This window comes from Podarcis muralis, chromosome 6, assembly GCF_964188315.1.
Source record: "Podarcis muralis chromosome 6, rPodMur119.hap1.1, whole genome shotgun sequence".
NCBI classification, from domain to species: domain Eukaryota; kingdom Metazoa; phylum Chordata; class Lepidosauria; order Squamata; family Lacertidae; genus Podarcis; species Podarcis muralis.
Window position 1 is genome coordinate 44,736,761 of NC_135660.1, and position 27,507 is coordinate 44,764,267.

General features: G+C 44.3%; 2 protein-coding genes across 5 annotated transcripts in view; one reads left to right on the forward strand and one right to left on the reverse strand.

The window, feature by feature from the left end:
- Positions 1-11,656, reverse strand: part of NT5C2 (5'-nucleotidase, cytosolic II) — an 82,415-nt gene extending 70,759 nt beyond the window's left edge. For 3 of the 4 annotated variants that reach the window (XM_028730404.2, XM_028730405.2, XM_028730402.2), the window contains exons 1-2: positions 11,528-11,656; positions 1,972-2,102 (exon numbers count right to left, since the gene is read on the reverse strand). In XM_028730404.2, coding sequence (XP_028586237.2) covers positions 1,972-2,072 — 101 coding nt within the window. In that variant the 5' untranslated portion in view covers positions 2,073-2,102; positions 11,528-11,656. Of the gene's footprint in view, positions 1-1,971; positions 2,103-11,187; positions 11,210-11,527 lie in introns of those variants that run through there. The other variant, XM_028730403.2, reaches the window with a different exon arrangement.
- Positions 11,657-20,453: 8,797 nt separating this feature from the next.
- INA (internexin neuronal intermediate filament protein alpha) lies at positions 20,454-27,056 on the forward strand. The gene is made up of 3 exons (XM_028730395.2): positions 20,454-21,851; positions 24,149-24,273; positions 25,671-27,056. The coding sequence occupies exons 1-3, from the start codon at positions 20,841-20,843 to the stop codon at positions 25,981-25,983; spliced, it is 1,449 nt and encodes a 482-aa protein (XP_028586228.2). The 5' UTR covers positions 20,454-20,840; the 3' UTR covers positions 25,984-27,056.
- Positions 27,057-27,507: the final 451 nt, after the last annotated feature.

Genomic DNA, 27,507 nt, shown 5'->3' on the forward strand with positions numbered 1-27,507 from the left:
CTTCTGGGGTGTCTACTTAGAAGTATGCCCCACTAAATCTAATGGGACTTACTCCAAAATAAGTGTACATAAATTGCAGCCTTATTTGTTTTGATTTTTACTATTTTAATTAATTTGTACAATCATGCTACTTTTTAAATCATATTACCTTTTGCTAGTATGCACCACTAAAAACAGGAGTGTGTTGCCTTTTTCAAAAAGCAATAATACTTACCAACCAGGGCAAGAGATGTGGGAGGGAAGTCTTACTTTTTTTCTCCCCTACAGATTTTTCAAAGTCTCTCATTAGTTACATCCACTTCAGGCTTGCCAGAGGCTGGTAGGTTCAAGATCATTATCACCCCAGGGCCTAACATTGGCCACTGAAGGCAAAAGAACCACCAACAGCAAATCTATACCTGGAGAAATCTATAGCTTGGACATGGTCAGTGAAATATCTGTGGCAGACAAGCCCTTTCAATGACAAAGTCGGCAGAGAGGTATCTCTGCTCCATCCTAACCCCCTTCAGCCAGCAAATCTGGAGATTAGGAGTGCTTTGTCAGACTGCAATCCTATACATACTAACCTGAAAGTAACAACTTATGAGGTCAATGAGACTTACTAGGAACATATGTACTGTACAGAATTGCACTGTTAAGGCTAGTCACAACACTGAGGCTTCAGAAATGTCAAGCTCAGTTTTCAAGAAGATTCCAAACGTGAAACTGATCAATGAGACCTAGAGAAGTAACATGGACTACAAGGAAGAAAGAAAAGAGGAGTAGCAGCTAGAAAATAGTGTTTAAAAATATGAATTATTGAGATTTTCAACATGGCTCCATCCAGGTCATTTGACCACCTTGCTAGTTGGACATTTTTAAAGCTATGGAAATTATTTCATTCCTCGCCAACTCAGAATTCTCTTATACCATATGCACATATCTGTATCTGACACAAGAAGACATCCACTGATGATTACTTGATATAAAACTAATTTCTTCTGTTAAAAACCACATGTCCTCAATATGCGTATCTATATTTATGAAACATCCATGGAATATGTAGCAATGTGGCAGGGCTATTATTGTTGTCTTGACACCACTGGCACTGGCAAAGCAACAGCTGGGAAAAAAAATATTTTCCATTACATCCACCAAGTCTGTCATCAATCTTTCCTCCGCACAAGTAGGGACAGGCTATTTTTAATATTCAGATGAGCCAAAAATAATATAGGGATGACAACCAAGTATAACTATTTCCTCTTAACCACCTGTTGACAGTTTTAGGCTTTGTTCAACACCAACTGATTGTCTCTTTTCCATACTAGCAAAGAATTAAACTTAGGTTTAATCTACTGTCACATTCTCTTAATTCTCCTACTTTCCTCTCCAAGTTAATTAATTCTATTTCATAACATTACAAGCCCAAACCCTCTCTAATTATGCCAACTTTGACGTTATTCACTCATTTGTGGAGAGTAAAGTAACAGGGAATTCTCCTTTTTAACCTTAAAAATTTGTTTCTAATCTTAAAAAGTAGAAAAAGCCTACATAAATCAATTTAAACATTAAGTATCTGCCACCTAAATAAAAAAATATATAAAACAGTTGTCTAGATCTTGGGTCATAACACTGTTGAAATATAGCAGGGGTAACAATACCACAACTCACAAAAACAAGCATCCCTTCTACCTCCTCTTTGCCTAAGAATGAATAACACAATGGTGGAAGCAACACAATCCTGCAAACATCAAGTTATGCAATATAAATAGACAGATTGAATGACACTGCCAGAGACATGCATAGTAAAAAAAGAAGAAGCCACGTCTGAGTTGAGGAGAGAAACCAGCAGTAAGAGATACAGGGGCCTGTGGAAGGGAAAGCAATGCCAGCTGGCTCTCAACCATGTGGAGATATTTGAATGTGGTCCTTAGGGCTCTGGAACTTTGCTTTTTCCTGCAGTAAAATGCTTTCCTTACATAAAGAGCTTACCGGTGATATGCTTCCCGACGATACTTCTTCATAGCATAGCCATCCATATTTGCAGGAAGATCTGCTGCATTTTGCAGTCTGTCACTCCATGAAGTTGTCATTTTGTTGTTTTGTGCAACTGTCACTTAATTCTGAAACAACAAATGAAGACACCTTTTTAGTTTGTAATGTATGTCTCACCACTCCCTGTTTTTAAAAAGAGTCATAAATACTTGGGGGAAAGCAAGTGGCTGATAAAAACAGTTATCTTAGTTGTAAAAAAAAAAAAAGACAAAGCAGAGACTCTAGCATACTTGTGGGGGTATATACTTCAGTATGCGTGCTTCAACAAGCTTGCTTCAACAAGAATGCTGTGCGATCTGAATGAATGCTTCTAGATTGCATCAACAGAAGTACAGTGTCTAGATCAGGTTTCCTCAAGCTCGGCTCTCCAGATGTTTTGAGACTACAATTCCCATCATCCCTGACCACTGGTCCTGCTAACTAGGGATCATGGGAGTTGCAGGCCAAAAACATCTGAAGGGCCGAGTTTGAGGAAGCCTGGTCTATACCATGGTAAGGAATGGTGCAGCTCTCTTCTGCTCATGTCTAGTTCTGGGAACCAACATTAAAGAAGGATATGAACAAACTGGAATGCATGCAGAGGTCAATAAAGTTGGTGAGGAGGCCTGAAGACCAAGCCATTGGAGAAAAGATTGAAGGAGGCATATGTGGTTATCCTGAGGAAAAGATTATTAAAAGGCAATAAAATAGCCATCTTCAAATAACTGAGGAGCTATCACACAGATGATGATAGCTGCTCCAGAGGATAGGATGCAAGCCATTTAAATTAAAAGGAAAATGATTTAAGACTAAATTTTAGGAAGATCTTTTTGACTTTATGGGCCATTTGACAGTGGAACAGACTGTCTGGGATGTGATAGACTCTCTTTCATTTCAATTTTCAAAGGAAAGACTGGATTGTCACCTAACAAGGATGCTGTAGTAATGCATACCCTGCATCAAGAGCTGCTTAGGTACATCAGAAGTCATCTAGTCTATGTTTCTATGAGTACTACAGAAAGAGAAAGAACCTACCTAAATTACATCCATTTATTAATGGAATATCAAACTTATTTACACAATTTAACATTTACAATAAAGAATCAACAGCAACAGACCAACAATTGCAGGTCTCTCGTGTCTCATTCTATGTAACAACACACTTGGAGGGAGTACAGGAGCAAGCAGATAAAGCACTATAAACAAGGCATACTGAAGCAGTCTCTCCAGAAACCAGCACAACCAGGAAATGGTCTTAAATTGTCAGACAAGGAGTTGATGAAAGGGAGAAACAGGAACCATCAGTTGCAAATGTATCAGGTTTGACTTGGCCTTTGGCCTGTTTGATATTGTGACTTGGCTTCTCCATCAACTGCCTCTTGAAAAGTCTGAGGACATTTTCTAGTCTCCAGCCACCGTCATTCCAGCAGCAACTAATAAAAGGATAATATCCTTATGGTATCACAATTATGATTTGTGAATCATTAAACACAGGAAAGACTTAAAGTATAAAGTTTTTACAACCATCAATTTAGGTCAGCTGTGCTGACAAATGTGGCCCAAATTGCTCAATTTTCAATCTCTTTGCATTTTGCTATTTAAAACTTTCCTAAACTGACATGTTAATTCCTTGGGAGTGGGGGCAGCCCCAGCCAACAGAGAGAATGAATGCATTAAAGGACTGAGGTAAATTTCCTTTCCATTCATCATTTCAGTAAGAGAGATGGTTAGGAATACATATGGGGAGAAGCGAACAGAAGTAATTAAAATTCAGACATCAGTTCCATATATGTAAGGAAGCCCTTTTTTTGCTTATAAGCAATACATAAATTAATAAAAATGTATGTTTCTCAAGAACCACAGAGCCTAGGACTTGCCGATCAGAAGGTCAGCAGTTCGAATCCCCGTGACGGGGTGAGCTCCCGTTGCTCGATCCCTGCTCCTGCCAACCTAGCAGTTCGAAAGCACGTCAAAGTACAAGTAGATAAATAGGTACGGCTCCGGCGGGAAGGTAAACGGCGTTTCTGTGCGCTGCTCTGGTTCGCTAGATGCAGCTCAGTCATGCTGGCCTCATGACCCGGAAGCTGTACGCCGGCTCCCTCGGCCAGTAAAGCGAGATGAGCGCCGCAACCCCAGAGTCGGTCACGACTGGACCTAATGGTCAGGGGTCCCTTTACCTTTACCTTATGTTTCTCAAGAACCTTCAGCTCCCTAGAAGCACAGTTTTCCATACAAGCAGTTTAAAGGTAAAGGTAAAGGTACCCCTGCCCGTACGGGCCAGTCTTGCCAGACTCTAGGGTTGTGCGCCCATCTCACTCAAGAGGCCGGGGGCCAGCGCTGTCTGAAGACACTTCTGGGTCACGTGGCCAGCGTGACATCGCTGCTCTGGCGAGCCAGAGCCGCACACGGAAACGCCGTTTACCTTCCCGCTAGAAAGCGGTCCCTATTTATCTACTTGCACCCGGGGGTGCTTTCGAACTGCTAGGTTGGCAGGCGCTGGGACCGAGCAACGGGAGCGCACCCCGCCGCGGGGATTCGAACCGCCGACCTTTCGATCGGCAAGCCCTAGGCGCTGAGGCTTTAACCCACAGCGCCACCCACGTCCCTTACAAGCAGTTTACTTCAGCCAAAAATCATTTTTCCCCTGGTAGAGTGGAACAATAGTTGGCAAGTGCCTCTCCCCCTCCAAACTTAACTTTAAATCTGACACCGGGATCCAAATAGCAAATACCCAAACACACAGAAGGCTGAATCTCTTCCCATTGTGAATTCAAAGAATTAATGATTTGAATCCTTGTGTCAGAGTAAGATATTATAAGTTTACACACATTTGCTCCTTCACCATAGAGAGAAGATCTTCAGCCCTGGTAAGTGTCTGAACTGGACCCAAGATTCATCAATGAATCTTGTAATGCTTGGCAGGATGGAAAATAATGTGTTTAATGATGCAAAAGAAAATAGTATTAGCCAATTAACTAAATTGGTGCCTCAACTATGGCAACACCCTTTTAAGTTTGAAGTACCAAAGCGGATCAATAAGTACAGAGGTTTCATTCCAGTGATGAAAATGGATTATGACTTCTACCAAAAATTCCATAGGGTCATACTCGAATTCTTACTTCAGTACAGTGGTACCTGGGGTTAAGAACTTAATTCGTTCTGGAGATCCATTCTTTTTTTTAATTTATTTTATTCAGAGGTCCATTCTTAAATTACACACACATACAGTGGTACCTCAGATTAAGTACTTAATTCGTTCCGGAGGTCCGTACTTAACCTGAAACTGTTCTTAACCTGAGGAACCACTTTAGCTAATGGGGCCTCCCGCTGCCGCCGCCACGCAATTTCTGTTCTCATCCTGAAGCAAAGTTCTTAACCTGAGGTACTATTTCTGGGTTAGCAGTAGCAGAGTCTGTAACCTGAAGCGTCTGTAACCCGAGGTACCAGTGTAAATAAAGTGGATCCAATCCCTTAATGTAACTCCATTCCAAGTTATTTTACTGCTTTCACCTCTGTCCATACCAACTGACACAACGCAATACAGATTTCAAGCTGCTATGATGAATCAGAAAGGAGGATGCAGGAACCTTGTACAGTACTGATCTTCCTTTGGGTTAATGATTTTGTTTACTTTAACAAATGTTTCTTTTCAAATGATGCGAAGGGTACAAGTTAAAAATAAGTTGAGCTGAACCCTGACATACTTTTGTAAGTCAGTAGGATAAGTATGTTAACAGCATAGGCGGCTAGCCAGCTAAAATTCTGAACTATAAAGTCTATGGCACCTTTCTTAAATTACAAAAACTGATTTTAAAGGCCAAGCATCTGTAAATAGCTTCAAATAAATATAGAAACCTGTAAACATGCCAAGCACATCAGAAACAACCTTCTGCAATTTATTTCAATTACAGTGCTCCTAACACTATTATAACTAAGCAACTGAATCAAAGAACCTCTACCATATTGCATGCTCAAGGTATAAAGCCTTTTCCCAGGCTAACATGATGCATATGAGAAGGTGTTTGTGTGCAAGCAATGCACATTTCAAAAATAGAACACAACACATATAGGTTATCCCCCCCCCCTTTTAACACAGCACTGAACTAAATATTGCAAATGCTGACAAATTAAGTAGCTTTCCACAGAGATCTGACAGTTAAAAAGTGGAGAGGTGGAATTGCCAGACAGTTCTCTTATTTTTTTGAACACAGAGCTCAAATATTTTTGTAGCTTGTTATAAATGGATGAGGTGTTTTTGTTGTTGTTGTTTTTTGTGTGTGTGTTTTCGTATACATCCTCCTTTCAGTTATCATGGTTTCAGTACTTTGACCTGACTAGCTAACAGAATTGGGTGGTAGAACAAAAGATGTGTGATGACCCTGCTTTTTCTAGTTCCTTCACAATAAGCTTGCATAACAAAAAAAGCAAAGTTTTAATACCCAGAGCATACACACACATATAAAACACATATATAGATAAACAGCGGAAGGCTTCTAACATTCTATGAAATACTGTATCTCCAAGTCCCTGTATTAAATTCATCACTAAAAGGCATTCAATTTATTTGTTTATCTTATTGGGATCAGCACCTTACAATCAATGAAACTTCATTACACCAATAGGGGGCAGTAAATGTTATCTTCCTTAGCTCACAGATAATCCCAACACAGATAATTTATTTTAACATTTCATCAGCAGAAATGAAAACAGAACTGAGAAATATTGAATATTATTTTACTGATTAAAGGATGCAACCTCAAAGTATATTCTTATAATACCCTGCCAACTAACACAAAGGATTCTCACAGAAGCTTACAGTAAAAAACAAACATGCAAAATTCAATGAAACCAACAGTTTTAAGCACCACTAAGTTTATAAACAGGTCTTAGCATTATTTTTAAATATTTCTGCTTATTAACAAGGAGTGTTCTTTTTTAGACAAATCAATAACTATAAAAATGCAACTAAATGTACCTGATAAATTGTCTAATTTTATTTCATGCCTTTTTATATCCCACCATGCTACCTGTAGAAATAAGGGGTGTGTTATAAATACATTTAATAAATAAGCAAATGTATCCTGTTATATGTAATAAGAGTGGGAAAAGAACAGAGAGGGATCAGTAACTCCTTACATCAGGGGTGACTAACCACTGAAGTTTGGGCCCACTATGTTGAATGTATAGCTTCTAGTAGTTACAAGCTATGCATCTGAGCCATGGGGGACTAACAACAGGGACTCCCCTAAACATCTCAATGGTCAGGCATATATCAGGCAGTCCTTAAGATATCCTAGCCCCATGTTGTTAAGAATCTTGTAAATTAATAAAAGAATTTGAACCTGGCCCAGTAACATATGGGCAGACATTGCAAGCTTTTAAGCACCGGAGCTATGTGCTGGCGGTAATCTTTCCCCATCAGTAGTCCAGCTGCAGCATTTTCCACCTGCTGGAGCTTCTGGATCAGGCACAAGGGCCACATAGAGCTCACTGAAATAATTGAGTCATGAAGTTACCAATGCATGAATTACTGTAGCCAGGCTATACCTGTCCACAAAAGGCCACAGTTGGTGCACTAACTGTAGTGGCTACATGCCTAGCCACTGAGCCTCAAGTGACAAAGATGAATCCAGGAATACCCCCCAAACTATGCAACTGTGCTTTCAGAGGTAGAGTAACCCCATTCAGGAATGGAAAATGGCCAGCCTCCCAGACACTGGAACCACCCACCAACAGCGTCTTCATATTCTCAGGGTTCACACTCTGTTCATTAGCCACCATCCATTCCACAACTGCATCCAGACAATATTTCAGACCATGCTCAGCCTCTCCTGACTCATATATTATGATGAAATAGAAGGTGCTGCACTGGACACCTTGACTCGACTTGCAAAAACTGCTGCACCTAAGGCACTACGGAACTGGGCGACTTAATCCTTGAAGTGCCATGCAAGCTGCTCACAGCATGTTACCAAGTGCTCCAAAGATGCATCTACTACTTCTAGTACAGTTAGTCTCCAAACCACCTGAAATAACTTTGCTGGATGGGTCATCAAGGAAGCAATACTGGCAGCAAAGTAATTCTTCACTGCAACTTTTTTATTTGACTGCCACTTTAGTAGGCAGAACTGTGTAATGTAAGAAGTGTTTGATCAGCTTTGGAGCAGGTTTTGCACCATACATGCTCCAGTTGTCTTCCAGCTTGCTTCACTGACTCCAACTCCTCAGTAAAGCAAGGCACAGTTCAGGCCCTGCAGCTTTAGACAGAACCCTCAGGAACAATCACATCAACAGCCCTCATCATCTCCCCATGCCACAATGACAACAGGGCCTCAACAGGATCACTTGGCTCTATCCACTGGGAAATCCCACAGAGCGGTCAGGAACCTATACAATTCCATTAGTCTCCAAGGGCAGACTATCCAAATTGGTCCCATCCCCTGCAGGAAGGGGCTGCTGCCAAAAGTCCAAACTTCACTAGGAAGTGGTCTAACCATGGCAACAGGGTTACAAACACCACTCCTATATCCAGACCATCCTTTTCCCCACCTGGGTGAATACTAAATCAAGGATATGCCCTGCTCCGTGCACTGAGCCAGTGACTATCTGGGACAGCTATCCATGGCTCCTAAGGAGCTAAGAAAACTGTTAACCAGCAGAGGAGAATGTTCCTTAGTTCCTCCAACACCACACCATAAACAACCTCAGTCAGCTTGATCAGGGAGGTAGTAGGGTAGGTGGTACAACAGCATCCCCAGACTATCTCCGTGACCCATAACAGGCCCTCCAGTCCAGCTCCTAAGTGGAAAGGCTTCCTAGTGAGAGAATGAGCTGCTATGAACAATGGCAATGCCTCCCCGCCAGACTTCTAGTCTGGTTTGGTGTTGCAGTGAGTACCCAGATGGGTAAAGCTGTGTCAGGTCAGACCCACCCAGCTCCCCCACCAGGTCAGCCTGTTCATCCATGATAAGAGCATGGATCAACACAGTCTTATTATGAAGAGACCTGCTGTTCAAGAACAAAACCAGGCTATTGGGCACAGTGGATGATATCAAAGATGGGGTGGACACAGCAAAGGACAGGATGCATGCATCTATAAACACTACTACAACCCACCCTCCATGCCATGCCCTCTCCACATTCAGCAGGATAACTGATATCCTTGGACCTGCTTATCCTCTCTCTTTCCTACATACATGGGATAGCTCAGTGGGTAGAGCATATATCTCCAAGCATTCCCTACCACAACACACAACTGCTTCAGGCTTTCACAATAATCCCCCATGGCTCGTCCTTTTTTCCTGGTAGTATCATAAAAAAGGAAACATTGGGAAAACAAACAAACTAGCATTTATACCAAAGTTTTAACCTTCTTAGACACTGATCCACCAATTATCAGTGGATCACAAGCTTGCATAAGTACTGAAAGTTTGGGCTGGTTCTAAATCTACCAGTATATACTCAGGTAATTAAGCATTTTTTCAAAATGTTCTAGATGCATGTTTCAGTGGTATATTCTGCTAACAATTAAACACTGTTTTGTCTAGGTGAACACAAAACCAAAAGTGAGCAGGCCAGATGGCATTTTCAGAGTGCACTAAGTTCAACTACTGGCACATCTGAGAGTTTAATTATTTGCAGTTCCAGGAATGGCTGTTAATATTACAAAAATACAAATAAGACATACTTGGTCATTTGGCCAATGCATGCTTACAGCAAAATTGTTAGATGTTGCAACAAAACACTCATGACAGATATTCTTAAAAGCTTGAATGGATAGAGAAATCTGCCAATTTGGCAGCCATTTCTCTGCTGTAGGTTGGTGGTGCTAAAGCGAACAGAATTTAAATAAAGTGAAAGAAAATATAATCCCAATCCCTATGGAAGGTTGCCTGAAATATATGACATAATGGTAGACCAACTGCCTCTATCAGAATGCCAGGCCAACACTATACAGAATTTGCCCCCTCTTTATCCACCAGATTTCATGATTGTGACACGAAGAAGAAAATGTCAGCAGTCTTTCCAAACTGCTGTTCAATCTCAGGACAAGGGCTAAATGTACTGGATTTTAGTATAGATTTTATGGTACATAAGTAACTGCACTACTAAAACTTTGGTTTTAGTAAAATGTGAGTCTATACCCTTACAATTAGCTATTTTGACTGCATGTTTTCTATTCAATGAGTTTTGCAGATCACTGAGAGTCAAACATACTCACCAAGTGATTTCTACATACAAAAATAAAATCACCTCAAGAACTTCCCCTCTTTGAATTTTGGAAAATGCAGCCCTTCAGTGACTGTGCAAGAGAGATGGAAGTTTCACAGAATGTAAGTAAAGACAGCTGCAGTGATGGAGTAAGAAGAACAAAATGTACAAATTAAAGGCTTGCTGTGCCATGCAGCTAGATGCAGCAACCTCTTTCAGACTGCAGCATGAGATGGAAGGGAATTGATGAAGACAGACATTGGTGTCTGAATGGTGCAGCAATATCTTCTTTTAAAAGTGTTGTTCCTGTCAAGAGTTATCAGGTGCCAAACTAGGGAAAGAAAGCCGCACAAATCACAGACCTTTGTGGAGACAAGAAAGAGAAATTTGATTTCCACAATCACTGCCCACCTTCTTACACAAAATATGATTTTTATGTCAACATCTGGCTGAGGGTGTGTGGAATGAAAAAATAATTTTCACTAAGATCATTTTTGTGCTGCCACGAGAGAGTGTTTCTACTCAATCCTCAACAGAACATAGGAAGCAAGCACTACAATTTCACTCTGTCTCTCTCCCCAACGGAAGAAAAAGAAGAAGAAGCTACGTGTCTCCAGTTTCCTGTTATTAACACCACACTAGTTAAGAGTTATGGATACCATTCAGTAAGGAGAAGAAGATGAGGAGGCAGCACCACTGCACTAGAAATACTGAAGAGAGGAGAAAATACTCAAGAGCCACTCACGGGGCGTGGGGGAGGAGAACCCTGTTAACTTTAAGCATCGCTTAAAAATGGGGAGCGGGTGCTCTCCCAACTCAAATCCTGCCCCTTTCTGGAATGGGAGCTTGGGGTTTTTTCTACTCAAGTCCATCACTCATACTTCACACACTCACAAACTCTCTCTCTCTCTCTCTGGCACACACATAGAGAGAAACAGAGAAAGAAAGTTATAGTGCTCCCACCCAGCAGGCCAACGTGAGGCACCTTCCCCAGCTCCCTCCTCTCCCACAGGATGGGATTTCAATCGCTCATTTCCCCGCGGCGCGGAAAACGGCAGTGACGCCAGGTGGGGAACGGGGTCCTTCCTTCCTCCCTCCGTGAGGGAAAAGCGAGAGACCCGTCTCCCGCGTCATTTGGGGGGTTTCGAGACAGAACTACGACGCGCTCTCTTCCTCCTTCCCCTGCCTCAGGAGTGGGGGCGGGTAGGGGGGTGGTTCGCCTCTCTTCTCTCCACCCCCCTCCCCCGCCGCCACGGGGGCGCGAGAGGCCAGTCCGTTGCTTCCCGGCCTCCGTCCCGCTCACCTCTCCCAGCGCGCGCGCGGCTCTCACTCGCCCCTCGCTCTCCGTGAAAAAGAAATCGCACAACTGAACTGCCGCAGCACCGGACCTCGCGCACACCGCGCCTGCGCGAGCTAGCCCTTTCGTTGCCTCCCCCTTCCCGCGGTTAGGGACCGAGGAGAACGTGACGCTTTACAGCAATGCCGCAAACGCAGCCAGGAAGCCGGTAGGCCGCACTCAACGGCTGAACGCAAGCGGGAGGGGGGGGGGTTGGGGCTGAGGACAAAGTTTTTTGTCTTCTACTTGATTAGTTGGCTTACATTTTTCAGGTTTTACGGATCGGCGACCACCTGACAATGAAGCTGGGGGGTAACTAGAAACAAGCGAGGAAAAACACTGAACCAGCCGGACAAACCTTTACCATCGATGGGCGGTCACGTTGGCGCAATAGAAGCGACAGGTGTCAAACATCATCTGTCGTCAGTTCCACCCCCGAACCATAGGGTAAAGGATGGAATGGTGATGATGATGTAATATCCCTGATACAAAAGGAAAAAGGATTGGAAAGTGAAGAGGAAAACCAGGGAAATTTCAGCGCCAGGGCTTTTGTACTCTTAAAAGAATGACCAGGTGAAGTGGAGGAGGTAGTTCTGGGTGGGGAAGAGACAGGTGGAAGTAGTTGGTCCTCATAGCCAGGGTGGTGGAGAAGCAGGGCCAGGGCTATCATTGGGCCAACTAGGCAGGTGCCATGGGCACAGGCCTCAAAGGGACCTTTGAGGGGTTTTACATTTCTATACAGCTTATTCAAAATGATTTGTGTGCTTTGTATTTGAGAATGATGAAAGATTGTTGCATTACAAAATTAAAAAAATTTCCTTCCAGTAGCACCTTAGAGATCAACTAAGTTTGTTATTGGTATGAGCTTTTGTGTGCATGCACACTTCTTCAGATACCCTTCAGATACCTCTTCAGATATTCAGGGTCTCTGAAGAAGTGTGCATGCACACGAAAGCTCATACCAGTAACAAACTTAGTTGGTCTCTAAGGTGCTACTGGAAGGAATTTTTTTGTTCCTTCAACAAATGCAACACGGCTACCTACCTGTTGCATTACAGTAAGCCCACAATTTATGAGGGGATTATGTTCCGGGGATTGCACCTAAAGCCAAAATCATATAGTCAAAACACATTGGGTTCAATGGCAAATGGGGTTGCAAAAGTCTTTTCCCCAGATGTCCATCTGAGTCCTCCACTGCTGCTGTCTTTCTCTCTCCCTCTCAGGCCCCTGCCATCTTGGTCACACCATTATTCTTCCCACTTACCCAGATTACCAAACAGTGGCAGGAAGGAGGGTTTTTTTCTTTTTGAAAAATGTTTAGCTAGGCAAGTGTACTGTCCTCTTGCTTATAGCATAGCTGTGGCTCTGGTTGCATGTGTGCCACAGCTAATCAGTGAGGTAGGCCGTTGCTGTCCATTTTGGCACCATTGATTATTTAAGGGCATTTAAAACTTTCGTGGGCAAATCGGACTGCATTAGCTGTAGTGGTTTATTTATATTTTCTGTGTTAAAAAACAGAATCAATATTTCCTTCAGCCTGTCTCAAAAGCACTGTAGCAGATCAAGCAAACCCTTTCAATTTCTTCAGGATGTGTCATTGAACCTGTTTTCTCATGCAGTTTCGTTGCCGAAGAGCAGGGAAGAAAAAATGCTGGTAATTTGTGTACCATCCCTGAACAAACTAAAGACTACATGCCATGCGCAAGGGGGAGGAGAAGCGCCTAGCAAATGAAAACGCAAGAAGGAAGTTGACTGACTGGGCATTGGTATAGTTGGTATCGCTCCAGCTGGATCACAGAGTCAGATCTGACAGTTTCTACAATGAATAGCCTCCACGCGCTTCTCATAATAGTAGCTATTATGAAATAACAGAATAAAGTTCAGGTTTGTGTGATAATACTGGCAAATACTTAGGACCCTCCAGTTAAAAATATTCATATTACGAAAGCTGTTTTTGTTAAAGCTGTTTCCATCACATTCATTTTTTAAAAGCAACACTTTCCTTATTACATGTATTTATTATATTTATAATCCTGCTTTTGAGGAAAACAAATAAATATATACCCAAGCAGATTACATAACTTGAAGTACAATACTCAGTGCAGTGTTTCTGTTTTTTAAAGAGGAATTCAAGGCACAAAATTAAACCCAACAGTACATTTATGCATTTGTGGGTGCCAGACACTTAATCCGTGGACTCAACAAGTGTTAAGAGAACAAAGGGAAAGGTCATTAAGAAGGCAAAAGCTCTGAGCCAAATAGCAAAGAGGTGGGGCCCCTCCTCCAGCTCTTAGATAGCCAGAAGGACAAAAGCCAGAGTTTAGAGTCTGTGTGTAATATGAGCTAGAAGTAAAAGCTGCTGGCTGAAAAGCCACAGAAGCAGAGCATGATGTTTGATTTATGTTTGAATCCAAGGCTGCAGCTGTAACAGAAACCAGATCCTTTTGGGGTGTTAATGCTGTGAACCCCTCCATTGTAGGCTCAGGTTGTATATATGTGTAAATAAACTATATATTATAAACACAAAACAATCTCTGCCGTGCCTCATTGGCAAAAGGAAAACATGAACCCTGGGCGAGTGCCTGGAACCCTTAGAACCTCACACTGCAACAATACTAGACCGAGACTATAGAATGTTAGGAAGATCCCTTATACTGGTCCCTGTAGAACGGACTTGCAGCAGTCCTCAGATTTAATAAACATATTTTTTAAAAAAATCTGGCACTGCTTCATAGAATTGCATCATTCCAAAAATGAGTAGTCCCTGAAATATATTTTGAAAGTTCAGGTTCTGAAGGCAGATTAAAGGAAGGTCTCCAGCACAAACCTTTTCCAGCCCTGCTAGTAGAGATCATTTCTAAACAGATATGTTGGGTAATGAACTTGAGATGTTCTGCATCCCAAACATGTTACTAAGCCTTTGTAATGCTAGAAGGATATAAAATGTGGCCTTAGTGAAGGACATTGCATGGTGTGTGTGTGTGTGTGTGTGTGTGTGTGTGTGTGTGTGTGTAAAAATGGTTTGGGAGATACCTGACAAAGCTGAGCAGCTTTTTAAAATAGAGCAGCTGAAGAGATAAGGAGAAACAACTAAGTTGAGAAGCTGAGGAAGAGAAGGAAGCAGATGGACAAAGATTCAGAAAGTAGGGGAACCATGAACATTGGCAACAGACTGTGACAGAAACAGGAACATGCTTTCTCCTGAGTCAGATCATGGGTCCATCCAGATCAGTACAGTGGTACCTCGGGTTACATAAGCTTCAGGTTACACACTCCACTAAGCCAGAGATAGTGCTTCAGGTTAAGAACTTTGCTTCAGGATAAGAACAGAAATCAGGCTTTGGTGGCGCAGCGGCAGCAGGAGGCCCCATTAGCTAAAGTGGTGCTTCAGGTTAAGAACAGTTTCAGGTTAAGAACGGACCTCCGGAACGAATTAAGTTCTTAACCAGAGGTACCACTGTACAGAGTTGTTTTGAATACTGTATTTACTCCCTGCCTACTAACCTAACTTGTGGAGGCAGCTTGCAATATCCTTATGGGTTTTCTATCATATTTCTGGTAATAGGACTACCAGTGTGGGTTGGACTTGACAAAGGAGTGTAAATAGCTTGAGATGTTCAGGTGACATGTCTTTATGAGAGCTAATCGCCATATGAAAGATTACTGTGTGACACAGGACTAGCCTGGGATATTGCAAATAGGGGGGAAATTATGAGAGGTAGACAGGGAGCAATGGGAGAATGCTTCCTTGTCTAGCTACAAATGATGTATTCTAGGCTTCCGTGTGTGAATAAAGGAGGCAGGTTGCAATTTGTGGAGACAGTGGAAAAGATAAACAGAGGACTTGTTAAGCTCCAGAAAGTACCATTTGGAGAGGGAATCTGGAGATCTGATGTGGTACAGTGGATTTGGCTGACTGTTGGAATGTTAAGTTGTCCCTCTTGCTCAATCTGTGTACTTACAAATAAATTAAAATATTACAAAACAGCAAAAGCCTCCAGTGACCTCATTCCAAAGAAAACTAAATCTGGGTAAGTGCTGTGTCCCTGGAACTTCCACAGCACTTGGAAGCTTTCCAACAGCAAAGCAGGCTTGTCCAATTGTCTAGAGGTAGATATTTACATGCGTCCAGGGAGTAAGCTAGTGAGTAATTACAAATCTTTCTCCAACGTTTAAAAGAGAGAGAGAGAGAATGGTAATATAAAATATTCCTTTTTATTTTAACAATCAAAAGAGCAATGCTTCATATGAGGCTTATAGGAATCAACATCCAACATTTATTTCAGTACATATTTTGAAATACCAGCCCATGTCCTTGAACTCTTAAGTGCTGCTTTGGTTGCTCTTTTCTTCTCTTTTATTTCTTGAGATCTTATGTGTTCCATGTAAGTTTTTAAAAAATCAAAGTTTTTACTACTTGCATATGCAGTTCCATGTGTTACACATGAGTGCCTTTGTTTTCAGATATTCAGCTGCAGGCATAAATCAGGAGTAAATATGCACAACACAGGAAGCACTTACCCAAGATTAGAGGGGAAGATACTGAAGAACAGTGGTATTTCCCAGCAATCGGTAACTTCCAGAGGATATTTGGACATCAGTTCACAAACTCACAGATGATGCAGGACATGACAGTGCTCTCCAGCTTGTGCCACCTCTAAGTCTCCCTTTAAAAAGCTTGGGGGGCAGGAGGAGATGAAGAAGACCTGTAGCAACTAACAAGATCTGACCCAGGTGGAGAAGCAAAGGGTGAGATTAATTTTCTGTTATCTACACTGTGGACTCTTTTTAGTTGCCAAGACTAGTCTGGATCCCAGATAGATCATCATAATTATCATCGTACTCACGATTATTCTGAAATGTGTTCCAAGTTGAGCAAAAGGGAAACCTTCTTTAGAGAATTCTGATGTAAGTGGTCAGCATGGTAAAACATGTAGCTACAGCCCTGGTTTAATAGTGTGCTGAAAAATGCATGAGCGTCACAGAGCCCATTTGCGGTAAAAGATGCTAAGAGAAAGCTTCCGTTTTTCATTTGGAAACCAGGCAAAAGCAGAGCCAGGAGAGTTGTAATGTACGGTTTTACCAGGCTCCGCATGAAAGTGGACTGTGTGCAATGCTGATCACAAATATTTCAGAGTTGCCAGTTTTATTTAGTTGAATTGGTAGATGTCATGACCCTCACCCTGAGCAACAGCTTGTTCCCTAATTTTGACTCAGGTGAGGAGGGACCAGCCAGGTAAGGTGGAACAGCAGCACAGGAGGCAGAGGTGGCACACACCAACCCAGGCAGCAACATTATACCAGAGAGCTCATAAGCCAGGACCCATCAATACAAGGACCCCTGAATTTGAATCTCCAGATGAAGAAACTCCTGAGCATGTATGTCACGGTGATCTACACACACACAAACACACACACACACACGGGGGGAGGGAGCTGACAGGAGTGAGCCAGCAGGTGTTTATTACCAAAAATGGGATTCACAAAGGAGTGTCAGGCCTAGTGAGCACAGCAACTCAACTCAAGCAAGTCTTGCTGCTATGAAGCAGTTGCTGAGACTGAAGGCCCTCATCTCCCCACAGCTGCTTAAGTCCCCACCTCTCCATGGTTTCCCCAAACAATCTGAGTGCACCTATGTGAAGCTAACTTCTCCTCTACCCTCTTCATGCCTATCCTGGTTCTGGGAGACCGGGGGGAGGAAAGCTTGTTGCAGCAGGAGGGGGAGACATCCATGCCTCCACTAGCCAGATTCATCTCTTCCTCTTGGACTCCCTCCTCTCCTGCTTCAGCTTCTGGACTTCTCTCTGCCACATATTCCCTCCACTCACTAAGCACTGTTACCTAGCACATCCTCCCAGTCTTCTCCCTCTGACCACTCATTGTCATCCCACCCAATCCCATGGCTCTGAGCCTTTTTCTCTTGGGAGTTCCCCAGCTGGTTCCTCCCATCATTCTTCTGTGTCCAACCAGCTCACGCCATAAGCCCATGCCTGGCAGTCCATGCCAACAACAAACCTAGGGAGAACTAACAGAGAACAGGCAGAGTGCTAAGAACCAGGCCACAGGACTGCTGCTTTAAGGCCTTACTAGCCTCTGAGAGGGACGCGGGTGGCACTGTGGGTTAAACCACATAGCCTAGGACTTGCCGATCAGAAGGTCGGCGGTTCAAATCACCGCGACGGGGTGAGCTCCCGTTGCTCGGTCCCTGCTCCTGCCAACCTAGCAGTTCGAAAGCACGTCAAAGTACAAGTAGATAAATAGGTACCGCTCTGGCGGGAAGGTAAACGGCATTTCTGTTTGCTGCTCTGGTTCGCCAGAAGCGGCTTAGTCATGCTGGCCACATGACCCAGAAGCTGTACACCGGCTCCCTCGGCCAATAAAGCGAGATGAGTGCCACAACCCCAGAGTCAGTCATGACTGGACCTAATGGTCAGGGGTCCCTTTACCTTTATCCTCTGAGAAGTGGTGGGGTGGTGGAAGCCTAGGAGGGGTGATCTGGCGCTATCCAGGACAAAGCTCCAGGTATTTGTAGAACAAGTTCCTCACTTGAGCTTCCCGGGATTCTGTAATGCCTTGCTGAATGTCAAACAGGACAGGATGTTAATCAATTAACGCTTTACTGATTAATTTCATATTCTGATTGGTAACTGCATGTTTAGAATTCATAGTTAGATAGCGTTGATTGACTGGGACTAGAATAGGGATCCAGAAGAAGTGTATATACGGCCAAGTGTTGGTCACCAGCAGTTAGTTAGTTGGATTAGCAGCTCATTTTGGTTGGTGTTCCTGGTAGACAGCCAGAAGAAAGAAGACCTGAAAAGAATAGAGGGTGACTGGAGAACTGCTGGGGTCACTGAATGACTTGGCTTAGGCTTAAAAGTCAATGGGAGAACTTGAATTGACAAAGGCAGAATCACACACACAAGCCTCCCCACATCCTTGGGCACATCAGTTCCCTGTCTGTCAACTTTCCACTTGTTCATGGGGCAAACCTGCACTGGGGCTTCTACTTGTGTTTGCCGGGACACAAGTAGAATCCCTCACGTGATTAGGGAACCTTCTTTATCAGGATCCCAGATAGCACAAAAGTTCTACCCACATCCAAATGAAGTCAAGTAGAAGCTCCATGCAGATGTTTAGAATGAGGGTGGAGGAGGACATGCCTGAGGGTGTTGGGGTGGGGCTTCCATGTGAGCCTCTGCTTCCACCTTGACTGGAAGGTGTCAGTAGCTGAACATGCCTATGGTCTACAGCCATCCAGTCTCAAAAGCTGGAAAGAATACGGCCACTTGTGCACCAAAAATAGCCCACAGCCAAAAGCACATAACTCCAGATCCAGAATTAGGGAAGAAGTGCAGCTAAATCAAAGGCCAAAACAGAAAGGAAATCAAGTATCCTGGAAGGAACTCAAGGACAATTCTACATAGCAACCAACTAGGTGACTGAAAGAAAGTCAGAATGTTCTGGTAGGAAGCCCTAAATGCCAACATTGAGACAGTAGAGGCTGTGCAAGTCTTGGACCAGCGTATCGATGCAATGGTGCACTAGATAAAGGTAAAAAAAAACTGAGCTTAAATCCTGGGGGGAAATGGAGGTTTTGTGGGTGAGTGGTTAATTGCCTGTTTTGGATGGGGTTTCTCTCCCTCTGAAGGAGCAGGTATGCAGACTGGGTCTACTACTTGAGCCATCTCTGTCACTAGAGACCCAAGAGACCAGGAGTGCTTTTTGCCAGCTTCAGCTGGTATGCCACTTGCAACCTTTTCTGGACCAAGACATCCTGACTACAGTGGTCCAGTAAAAGGTTGCCCACAAGAGAATGTGGCCCAGGGGCAGAAAAGGTTCCTGCAACCCTGCTACAGAGAACTGAATTCCAGGTTTGGGGGTATGGCCTCACCTAGAGAATATGTACATCTCCACAGAGAAATGCCAGACTAAATACCATGTTGAGATGATAGGACTTAAATCACACATTTTAGTAGTGTATTTTCTGAACACAAACAATATTTTTAAAAGACTGTTCACGTTAGGCAGGGGCAATGTATCATGCAGAGTCATGGATGCAAATGTTTTCACCTTCCTTCCTTGGTGCTGTGATCAGGGAAACTGGCTGTGTGTGTTAATACTGGCACTACAAATCATCTACAGCAAAACACTTCCTCCTAAGAACACTCCTGCAGTCCTGCTGAAATTCATTCTAAAAACCACACTTACATATTCTTATCAGACTGAGTTGTTCTAATGAAATAGCATATCCCCCCGGTTTAAGATCACAATATGATAACGCAATATAATAACAGGATGCAACTACAGTTTTATAGGATCTTCAAGGTCCTACTACACTGCAGTATGTTTAATATACTCTAATCTTCCCACACTAAATTCACTCCCTTAGCAAATCTAGGACACTCCTGTCTTTCTCTTCTTCCTCACTGCAGCAATCAGTAAGTGTTACCCTCCAGTCTTCTTTACTGTTTGTGCACAGTACAACAAAGCAAATGTTATGACTGAATTGCAGAGCTCCATTATTTAACACACACAGGCCTACCCTGAGAAGGAAACTGGCTCTATGGTTCGGAGAAACAACAGCATTGGGGAGCTGGTTAAGGGAGACGGAGCCTAGCAGTTCTGTATATCATAACTGTCTATCTCCAAGAGCCAAAACAGCTTGCGCTGGGTGGAAGCGTCCCCAACCTTCAGCGGCAGCCGGTGGGAAGAACTGACATCAGCACTGCGGCAAAATGGACAGCTCCATCAGCATTTCTGCCTGTCATGCTTCCTAGCAAAGTCAGTTGGGAATGCGAAGCTAGGACCGGAAAGATGTACCATCAGCACTACCAGGTCCCTCCAAGCCCTCTATCCTTCCTCAGACGTGCGCCCCAAGATTTCAGCCAGCAACACCAGCTGCTTCCCATTCCTGGATAGGCGTTCTCTGCTCTGCCTTCTTCCATCGTAGTCAGGGGGAGCCCAAGTTTCTCACCTCCGCTTACCTCCGCTACTCTACAAAGCAATGACCATCGTTCCTAAATATACCAAGCTCGATCACTTCTCCCACCCGCACCCCAAAATCCGCTGCGTTCCCTTCCTGCTTACGCCCAATGGGACTGCCGGAGCGCCCCAGCATCCTCATCCCCCGCCTGTCCCTTTCATCCCAATCTCCTCCCTTCGACCGCGCCCTAAAAGTGCAGCTTCCCCCCTCCCCCGCCTTTCTGCGGCGCGACGGGCGACCCGCCTCCCTATATAAAGCACGGACGGCGCAGGGAGCCTCTCTACTGCCTCCAGGATGAATTTCGGATCGGATTCTCACTACTTGGCCTCTTCCTACAGGAAGATCTTCGGGGAGCCTCCCCGCTACTCCTCCCGCCTGGGCAGCTCGACGGCGGGCAGCAGCTACCGCTCGCAGTCGGCGTCCCGCAGCAGCCATGCCGTCTCGTACCGGCTGGCGCAGGCGGAGAGCCTGGACCTGAGCCAGGCGGCGGCGGTGCACGACGAATTCCGCCTGACGCGCACCAACGAGAAGGAGCAGCTGCAGGGCCTCAACGACCGCTTCGCCGGCTACATCGAGAAAGTGCGGCAGCTGGAGCAGCACAACCGGCTGCTGGAGACCGAGCTGGGCACCTTGCGGCAGCGCCACGCCGAGCCCAGCCGGCTGGCCGAGCTGTTCCAGGCCGAGCTGCGCGAGCTGCGCGCCCAGTTGGAGGAGACCGAGGCCTCCCGGGCGCAGGCGGCGCTGGACCGCGAGCGGCTGGCCGAGGAAGTGCAGCGCCTGAGGGCGCACTGCGAGGACGAGGCCCGCGCCCGGGCCGAGGCCGAGCAGGCGCTGCGGGCGCAGCAGCGCGAGGTGGACGGCGCCACGCTGGCGCGCCTGGCGCTGGAGAAGAAGGTGGAGGCGCTGCTGGACGAGCTGGCCTTCGTGCGCAAAGTCCACTCGGAGGAGCTGGCCGAGCTGAGCGCCTCGCTGCAGGCGCCCGCGCTGGCCGCCGTCGAGCCCGACGCCCCCAAGGCCGACCTGACGGCGGCCCTCAAGGAGCTGCGCGGCCAGTACGAGGTGCTGGCCGCCAAGAACCTGCAGGCGGCCGAGGAGTGGTACCGCGGCAAGTTCGCCAACCTGAGCGAGCAGGCGGCGCGCAGCAACGAGGCCATCCGCGCCAGCCGCGAGGAGATCGGAGAGTACCGCCGCCAGCTGCAGGCGCGCACCCTCGAGGTGGAGAGCCTGCGCGGCGCCAACGAGTCCCTCGAGCGGCAGCTGCACGAGATGGAGGAGCGCCACCACGCCGAGGCCGTCGGCTTGCAGGTGAGGGCGCGGGCGGGGGGGGGGAGGTCGCCTTTCCGCGCAGGCGCCGCGTCGTCATTCTCCGCACCGCGTCCGAGGACACACCTCGTGGCCAGACGCTGTCGATCGCCTTAGCGCGCTCGCTCCCTATCGCGCACGTAAGCGCCGCTTCACCCACCCCTCCCTCCGGTGGCTTCCGATCACTAGCCGCAGAAAGCTGCAGGAAACGGATCTCTGGGTTGGCTCAGGATGACAGTTGTCGCCTCTCATGTGCTGAATCAGACCATAGGCCCATTCACAGCAGACTTAAGGCCAGTGGTTGGAAGCCTCCGGCTGCCCTTAGACGTTTGAGAATCTCGTTTCCAAAAATCTGCTAGGAGGGGTGGGAGAAAGTCTGTCAACACATTCCGTCTGGAGGGTGTGTTAAAACAGGCTAGGAGTTTTGCTTTTTGTGCAGGTGTCTTTTAGAAAAGCCATTCACTGTGCGAGGGTATCACTTGCATGCTTATTTCTCTGGGCACCTTGAAAGCTCTTAACAGTTTACCATGCAGCTCCTGACTGTAGTGCAGTTGGGCCCATAAGCAGAACCTCTTATCCATGAAGTGTTTTGATTGTGTTTCCGTCTGTCCCGCCAGTCTCATGTTAATTCATTGTGCACATGGGCATAGCCAGAGGGGGCAGCTGCCCCCAAATCAAAAAAATCAAAACAAAGCTGAGGTTCTGCCCCCACCCTAACAAAAGCCCCCCAAAAATCCTGGCTACACCCCTGGTTGTGCACTGGCTTCATATTGAGGAATAACTGATTTCCACATCTGGATACTGTGCCTGCTTAGTGTTTTCACAGTTCCTGGGTTTGAATAGTGAAAAGGGTGGTGTCAGCCTTGGGACATCCCTCCCTCTAATCTGTGAGGAATTATACCTCTTCTAACATCTCCCTGCTTCTTAAGAAGAGTAGGGCTCAGCCTGAACTGAAGCTAAAAGACAGCGGAGAAAACTATGTCTCTCTCCATGGTACTGAACAAGATGCATTGCAATCAATCTACTGTTAGCTAGTGGAGCCAGTAAGAAAATATGGTATGCTTCTGTTCAGGGTGCCAGCCAGACACTGGATCTTCCAGGATAGTCCATTACTTTTGTTACTCCTTCTCACTTTTCCCTCTTGGACAGTCAGCATTCCTTGGCAACTGAAAATGCTCTGTCATCATTGGGCTGTTGGGGGGAAATTTTAGGAATTTTTTGTCTATAAGTTTCTTGTGCATGGAAGGTACTGTTTTGGCTACATAAAGGATACACACATTCTAAGTTAAGCTTGCACTGCTCCCCCTTTAACATATTGCAAACTGAAGCTGTATTACATTAAAAGAGGAATTCTAGAATTGCATCTTATGTAGGTGAGTCTGTTGATTAGTTACATATCAACAGCTAGGGCTAGAATTTGGGCTGGAAATTGTGATGATTAAAAAAATCCCCCCAATTATTTGGCAATCTTCTGTAATACATGCATACATCATTTAAACGGGGGAAGCTTTCTTCATAAGAAAGACTGCCATATCAATATGCAAATTTAATGAGTTAATAACTTACAAGTCCTATGATTAATCAACTAAGATTTCCATAATCAAATGGCGGCCCTAGTTAGCAACTGTACAGGTGTAGCAGGAGCATCTACTTGGCCAAGATTCTGGATGCAAATTTGTTAGCGGAAATGTGTAACTTAAGCAATGCAGAAAAACAGCCTCTGATTCAATCAGAGATACAGAATCATTGCTGCAAATACTTGACACTGAGCTTTTGGTATATGTGATATAAAGGTGCCCTTTATACATTGCTGGTGTGAACCTTTTTCCTTAAGCAGAACCCAAATGGCTGGGGTCTTCATCTGAATTTACAAATTTGGGGCACTATAGCTGTAAGGGTAGCTATCTCTGATCATCACCCACTTCTCCTCCAGCAGTGTGTGCTTGTGGAGGGGGCGGCAGAATCCAGAGAAAGTCCTCCAAGGATAAATAATAATACTTGAATAGCTTCATATAGGAGAGGGTTGTGTCTGTGTTCTGGAACACTGAGAGAAATCCCATCCAGTTTTCCACATAGGACTTCATGGTGGTCATACCCAGAAAGCTGTCATGTACCCAAAAAGCTGTCATGCAGGCTTATACATGTTTTAATGGTAGACCCGAATTTGCATGTTGTTTTGTGCAAATGCATGTACAATATTGCTGATTTTGCCACAGTTTCATTCTAAGAGGAAAAGCAGCTACTCAGCAACATCTTTGGCTTTAAAATGTCAGTTTTATATCTGTCCGTCTGAATTACAGGACACTGTCAATCAGCTGGAGAGTGACCTGAGAGACACAAAAAGTGAAATGGCTCGGCATCTGAGAGAATACCAAGATTTGCTCAATGTCAAAATGGCCCTGGATATAGAGATAGCAGCATACAGGTAACAGTGACTATCAAAGCCCTGCTTGCCTGTTGGTTATGTAAACAGCATAGCACCAAAATAGGCTGTGATGAAAACCAACCCTATCCTAGTGGCTGGTGGGAGTCAATTTAGCGCTGCTCACTAGGAAGCTTTACCATCATTTTGCATTGATGGCAATGCAATGTATTTAAAGTAGATAAAGTATAGTAAGACTAGGTGTTTTCAGTATACATTTTATAAATCAAATTAACATATTCTAGTTCATATTGTGACACCTAAAATAATAATGGATTTTTTTGTGGGATAAGCTTTTATAGCTTATACGAAAGGTGAGGCACCCGTGGCCGCCTAGATGTTGGTTCCAATTCCCATCAGCCCCAGCCAGCATGGCTTATAGTCCAGCAATACCTGGAGGGCCATAGGTTCTCTACCTGTGGTTTATATCATAATACATTTGCTGGTCTTTAAGCAGCTACAAGACTTTTAGTCTGCTGCAGCATAAAAGAACACCCCTCTGTAAGACGTGGTTGTAAGTAACAGGGTATAGTTTATGCTCTTAAAAGCTGCTGTGTCTTCCTACAGAATCCCTTAAGTAGAGGAAATAGCATATGTACAGATGCCACAACCTCTGACACCTCTCATTTGATCATGCCTGACAGTAGGTCTTTTACCCAACTCCACACCGCACCTATGCATTGTATTCTTCATGGTTGCCACTAAATTTGGCAGCAGCTGCAGTTTATAAATTGCCTTTCAAAGGCAGCCCCACGTATAATGCACTGCAGTAATCTAACCTAGAGGTTACCAAAGTGTGGAAAGCATATGTACAGACAGGAGCATAGCTGGGCCACCTACTTAAGCTGATGGAAGGCATTCTACATCACTGAGGTCACCTGAGCTTCAAGCACCAGTGATGGTTCCCAAGTTATGTACCTGCTCCTTCAGAGAGAGTGCAACCCCATTAAGAGCAGGCCAGCTCCAATTCATCCAGTCTAGGGAACCACCCACTAACAGTTCCTCAGTCTTATCTGGATTGAGCTTCAATTGAGCGTCCATTATTGAGGCAAGACATTGGTCCAGCACATCTACTGCCACACTTGTAGATGTCAATGAGAAGTAGAGCTCTGTGTCATCAGAATATTCCTGACTATGTGCTCAAGATTCTAGGTGACCCTACTTAGCGATTTCATATAGATGTTAAACAACATGGGGGATTTTTTTAAAATCTGCAAATATTTTCAAATTCCTGTGGGTCTTTGGGGCATGAAAAAATGCTTGGTTACTCACCCCTCTTTTAGTCTTCTCCTGCTTTTAACCAACATAGGGACTAGAAATGGTCCCACCTCTTCATAAATGTGCTTAATCCTGGATTGAACCCCAAATAATAATAATCTCTCCTTCTCTCGTGTTTATAGGAAACTGCTGGAGGGTGAGGAGACACGTTTTAGCACTTCAAGCATCAGCATTTCATCAATGAATCCCCCTTCCAACCCCACTTACTCCTTCCAGCCCAGGTTCTTCAGTTCCTCTATGGCCAGCAGTTCCAAAATATCCCCCACTTTCTCTTTTAAGAAAGAGGAGAAAGAAGAGGCTAAATTGGCTTCAAAAATCTCATCAAGCCAAGTAGGGGAAGCCTTTGCTGAAATGATTGAGGAGACCATAACATCCACTAAGAAAACTGAACGAACAAATCTGGAAGAGGGGGGTGCTGCAAACCAAAAAGTGTAACCTTTCACCTTAAATACAACGAACCTTTAAGGAGGGAACAATATAGCTTAGACCTTTAAATTGCCTATGCCTGAATTAAGGTGCTTACCAGCTCATGTACACATAAAGTTCTAATGTTTCACATCACTATAGACTAGTTTAGTAAGAGCACCACATCCAGAATCACTAGGAGGAAAGAAAGGGGAGGGGGCTCAAAGTTTGATTATTTTCCGGGGGCGGGGAGGGACTCTATAGGAAAACTAGTTGGCAAACTGCAGAGTTATGTAATAGCCAGATCTCACAATTTCTAAATTAAGCAAAGAGGGAAGTCTCAGAAGTGCAGCTAGTAGAAAAAGTTAAAACTTACACATTATAGTTAATGACTCAGGGCTCCTTCATGATGTCTGACTTAATTGCTGAACCTGCTATTCAGAATCAGTTGAAAAGTGAACCTCCTTCACAGGTAAGATACAAAATATCCAGCAATTGCACCTTGTCAGGGAAGTGCAGATTAATCTTCGTTACTCGCATCTTGAAGGCAAGTAATTAGATGATTTATTCTGTTTCCAGTTCTTATGGACCACAGGGGTAGAGAAAACAGGGCATTTTGTTTGCCTTGCTGTGTGGTTGGTGTACTCTAGAAAGAAGCACAATGCATTCAAAAATACTAGGTGGAAGCTACTGACATTTATAAGGTGCAAATGTCTTTAGGAAGATAAATACTAAGCCACACAATAACTGTGGACCAACTTTCTGTACCAATGCACATGGGAGCTCTCTGTCATATGATAGCACATAGTGAAGATGCACTTAAATATATCTTTATCTCACTAGCTAAACCTGGTGCATTCTTCCTTTTTTAAAAAACCTACATGATAAATTTTTCGGAGTATTAGAGCCCTGTTTTTCTGTTAGAAGCATGGGCAGTCATTTCTGTGATTACATTGTGAACCATTGTGCTGTCCATTTCACTTTGTGCCATATTTGTAGATTTAAAATAGTAATTGCTTACAATCAGTAGTGCCAGCAATTAAGAATAAAGGAAACAGGTGTGTTGTAATCAGTTCCTAGATTTTAGCTTTAGCCTTGTATGAAAAGAAAAAAGAAAAGAAAAAAGATCCACTCTCTTGAGCACAGATTCCTAACATCGTTTCAAAAGCTTAGATATCTGCTGTTTCCTATCGCCACAATCGGCAACTCAAAACCATGGATATCCTGGCTTTTGATTCACCATTAGAAAAGGAGTGTAGAATTATGCCAGCTGCTTATTTCTCTATTATGGAAAGCAATATGGGTTCTATGTGCTGTATTAGAGACAAAGTTTGTTAATAACATACTATTAAGGTATTTTTTCTTAATGTATTTTCTTAAATGTACTCACTGCCACATGATAACCTCACCAGTGAATTGTAGTGGTTCTTCTGACTTTTCTCTAATAGACTTAGAGGAGCATATTTGTTAGCCTTGCCAGCCAGACTTGGAAATGATGCAGATACACACATACACAGAATCACTTCTGCTTGGTAAACTGGTGCTGTAGACTGA

Coding starts and splice junctions, on each gene's coding strand:
- INA (XM_028730395.2), top strand. CDS start 20,841: ATGAATTTCGGATCGGATTCTCACTACTTGGCCTCTTCCTACAGGAAG. Junction 21,852..24,148: donor CCGAGGCCGTCGGCTTGCAG/GTGAGGGCGCGG, acceptor TCTGAATTACAG/GACACTGTCAATCAGCTGGA. Junction 24,274..25,670: donor ATAGAGATAGCAGCATACAG/GTAACAGTGACT, acceptor TCGTGTTTATAG/GAAACTGCTGGAGGGTGAGG.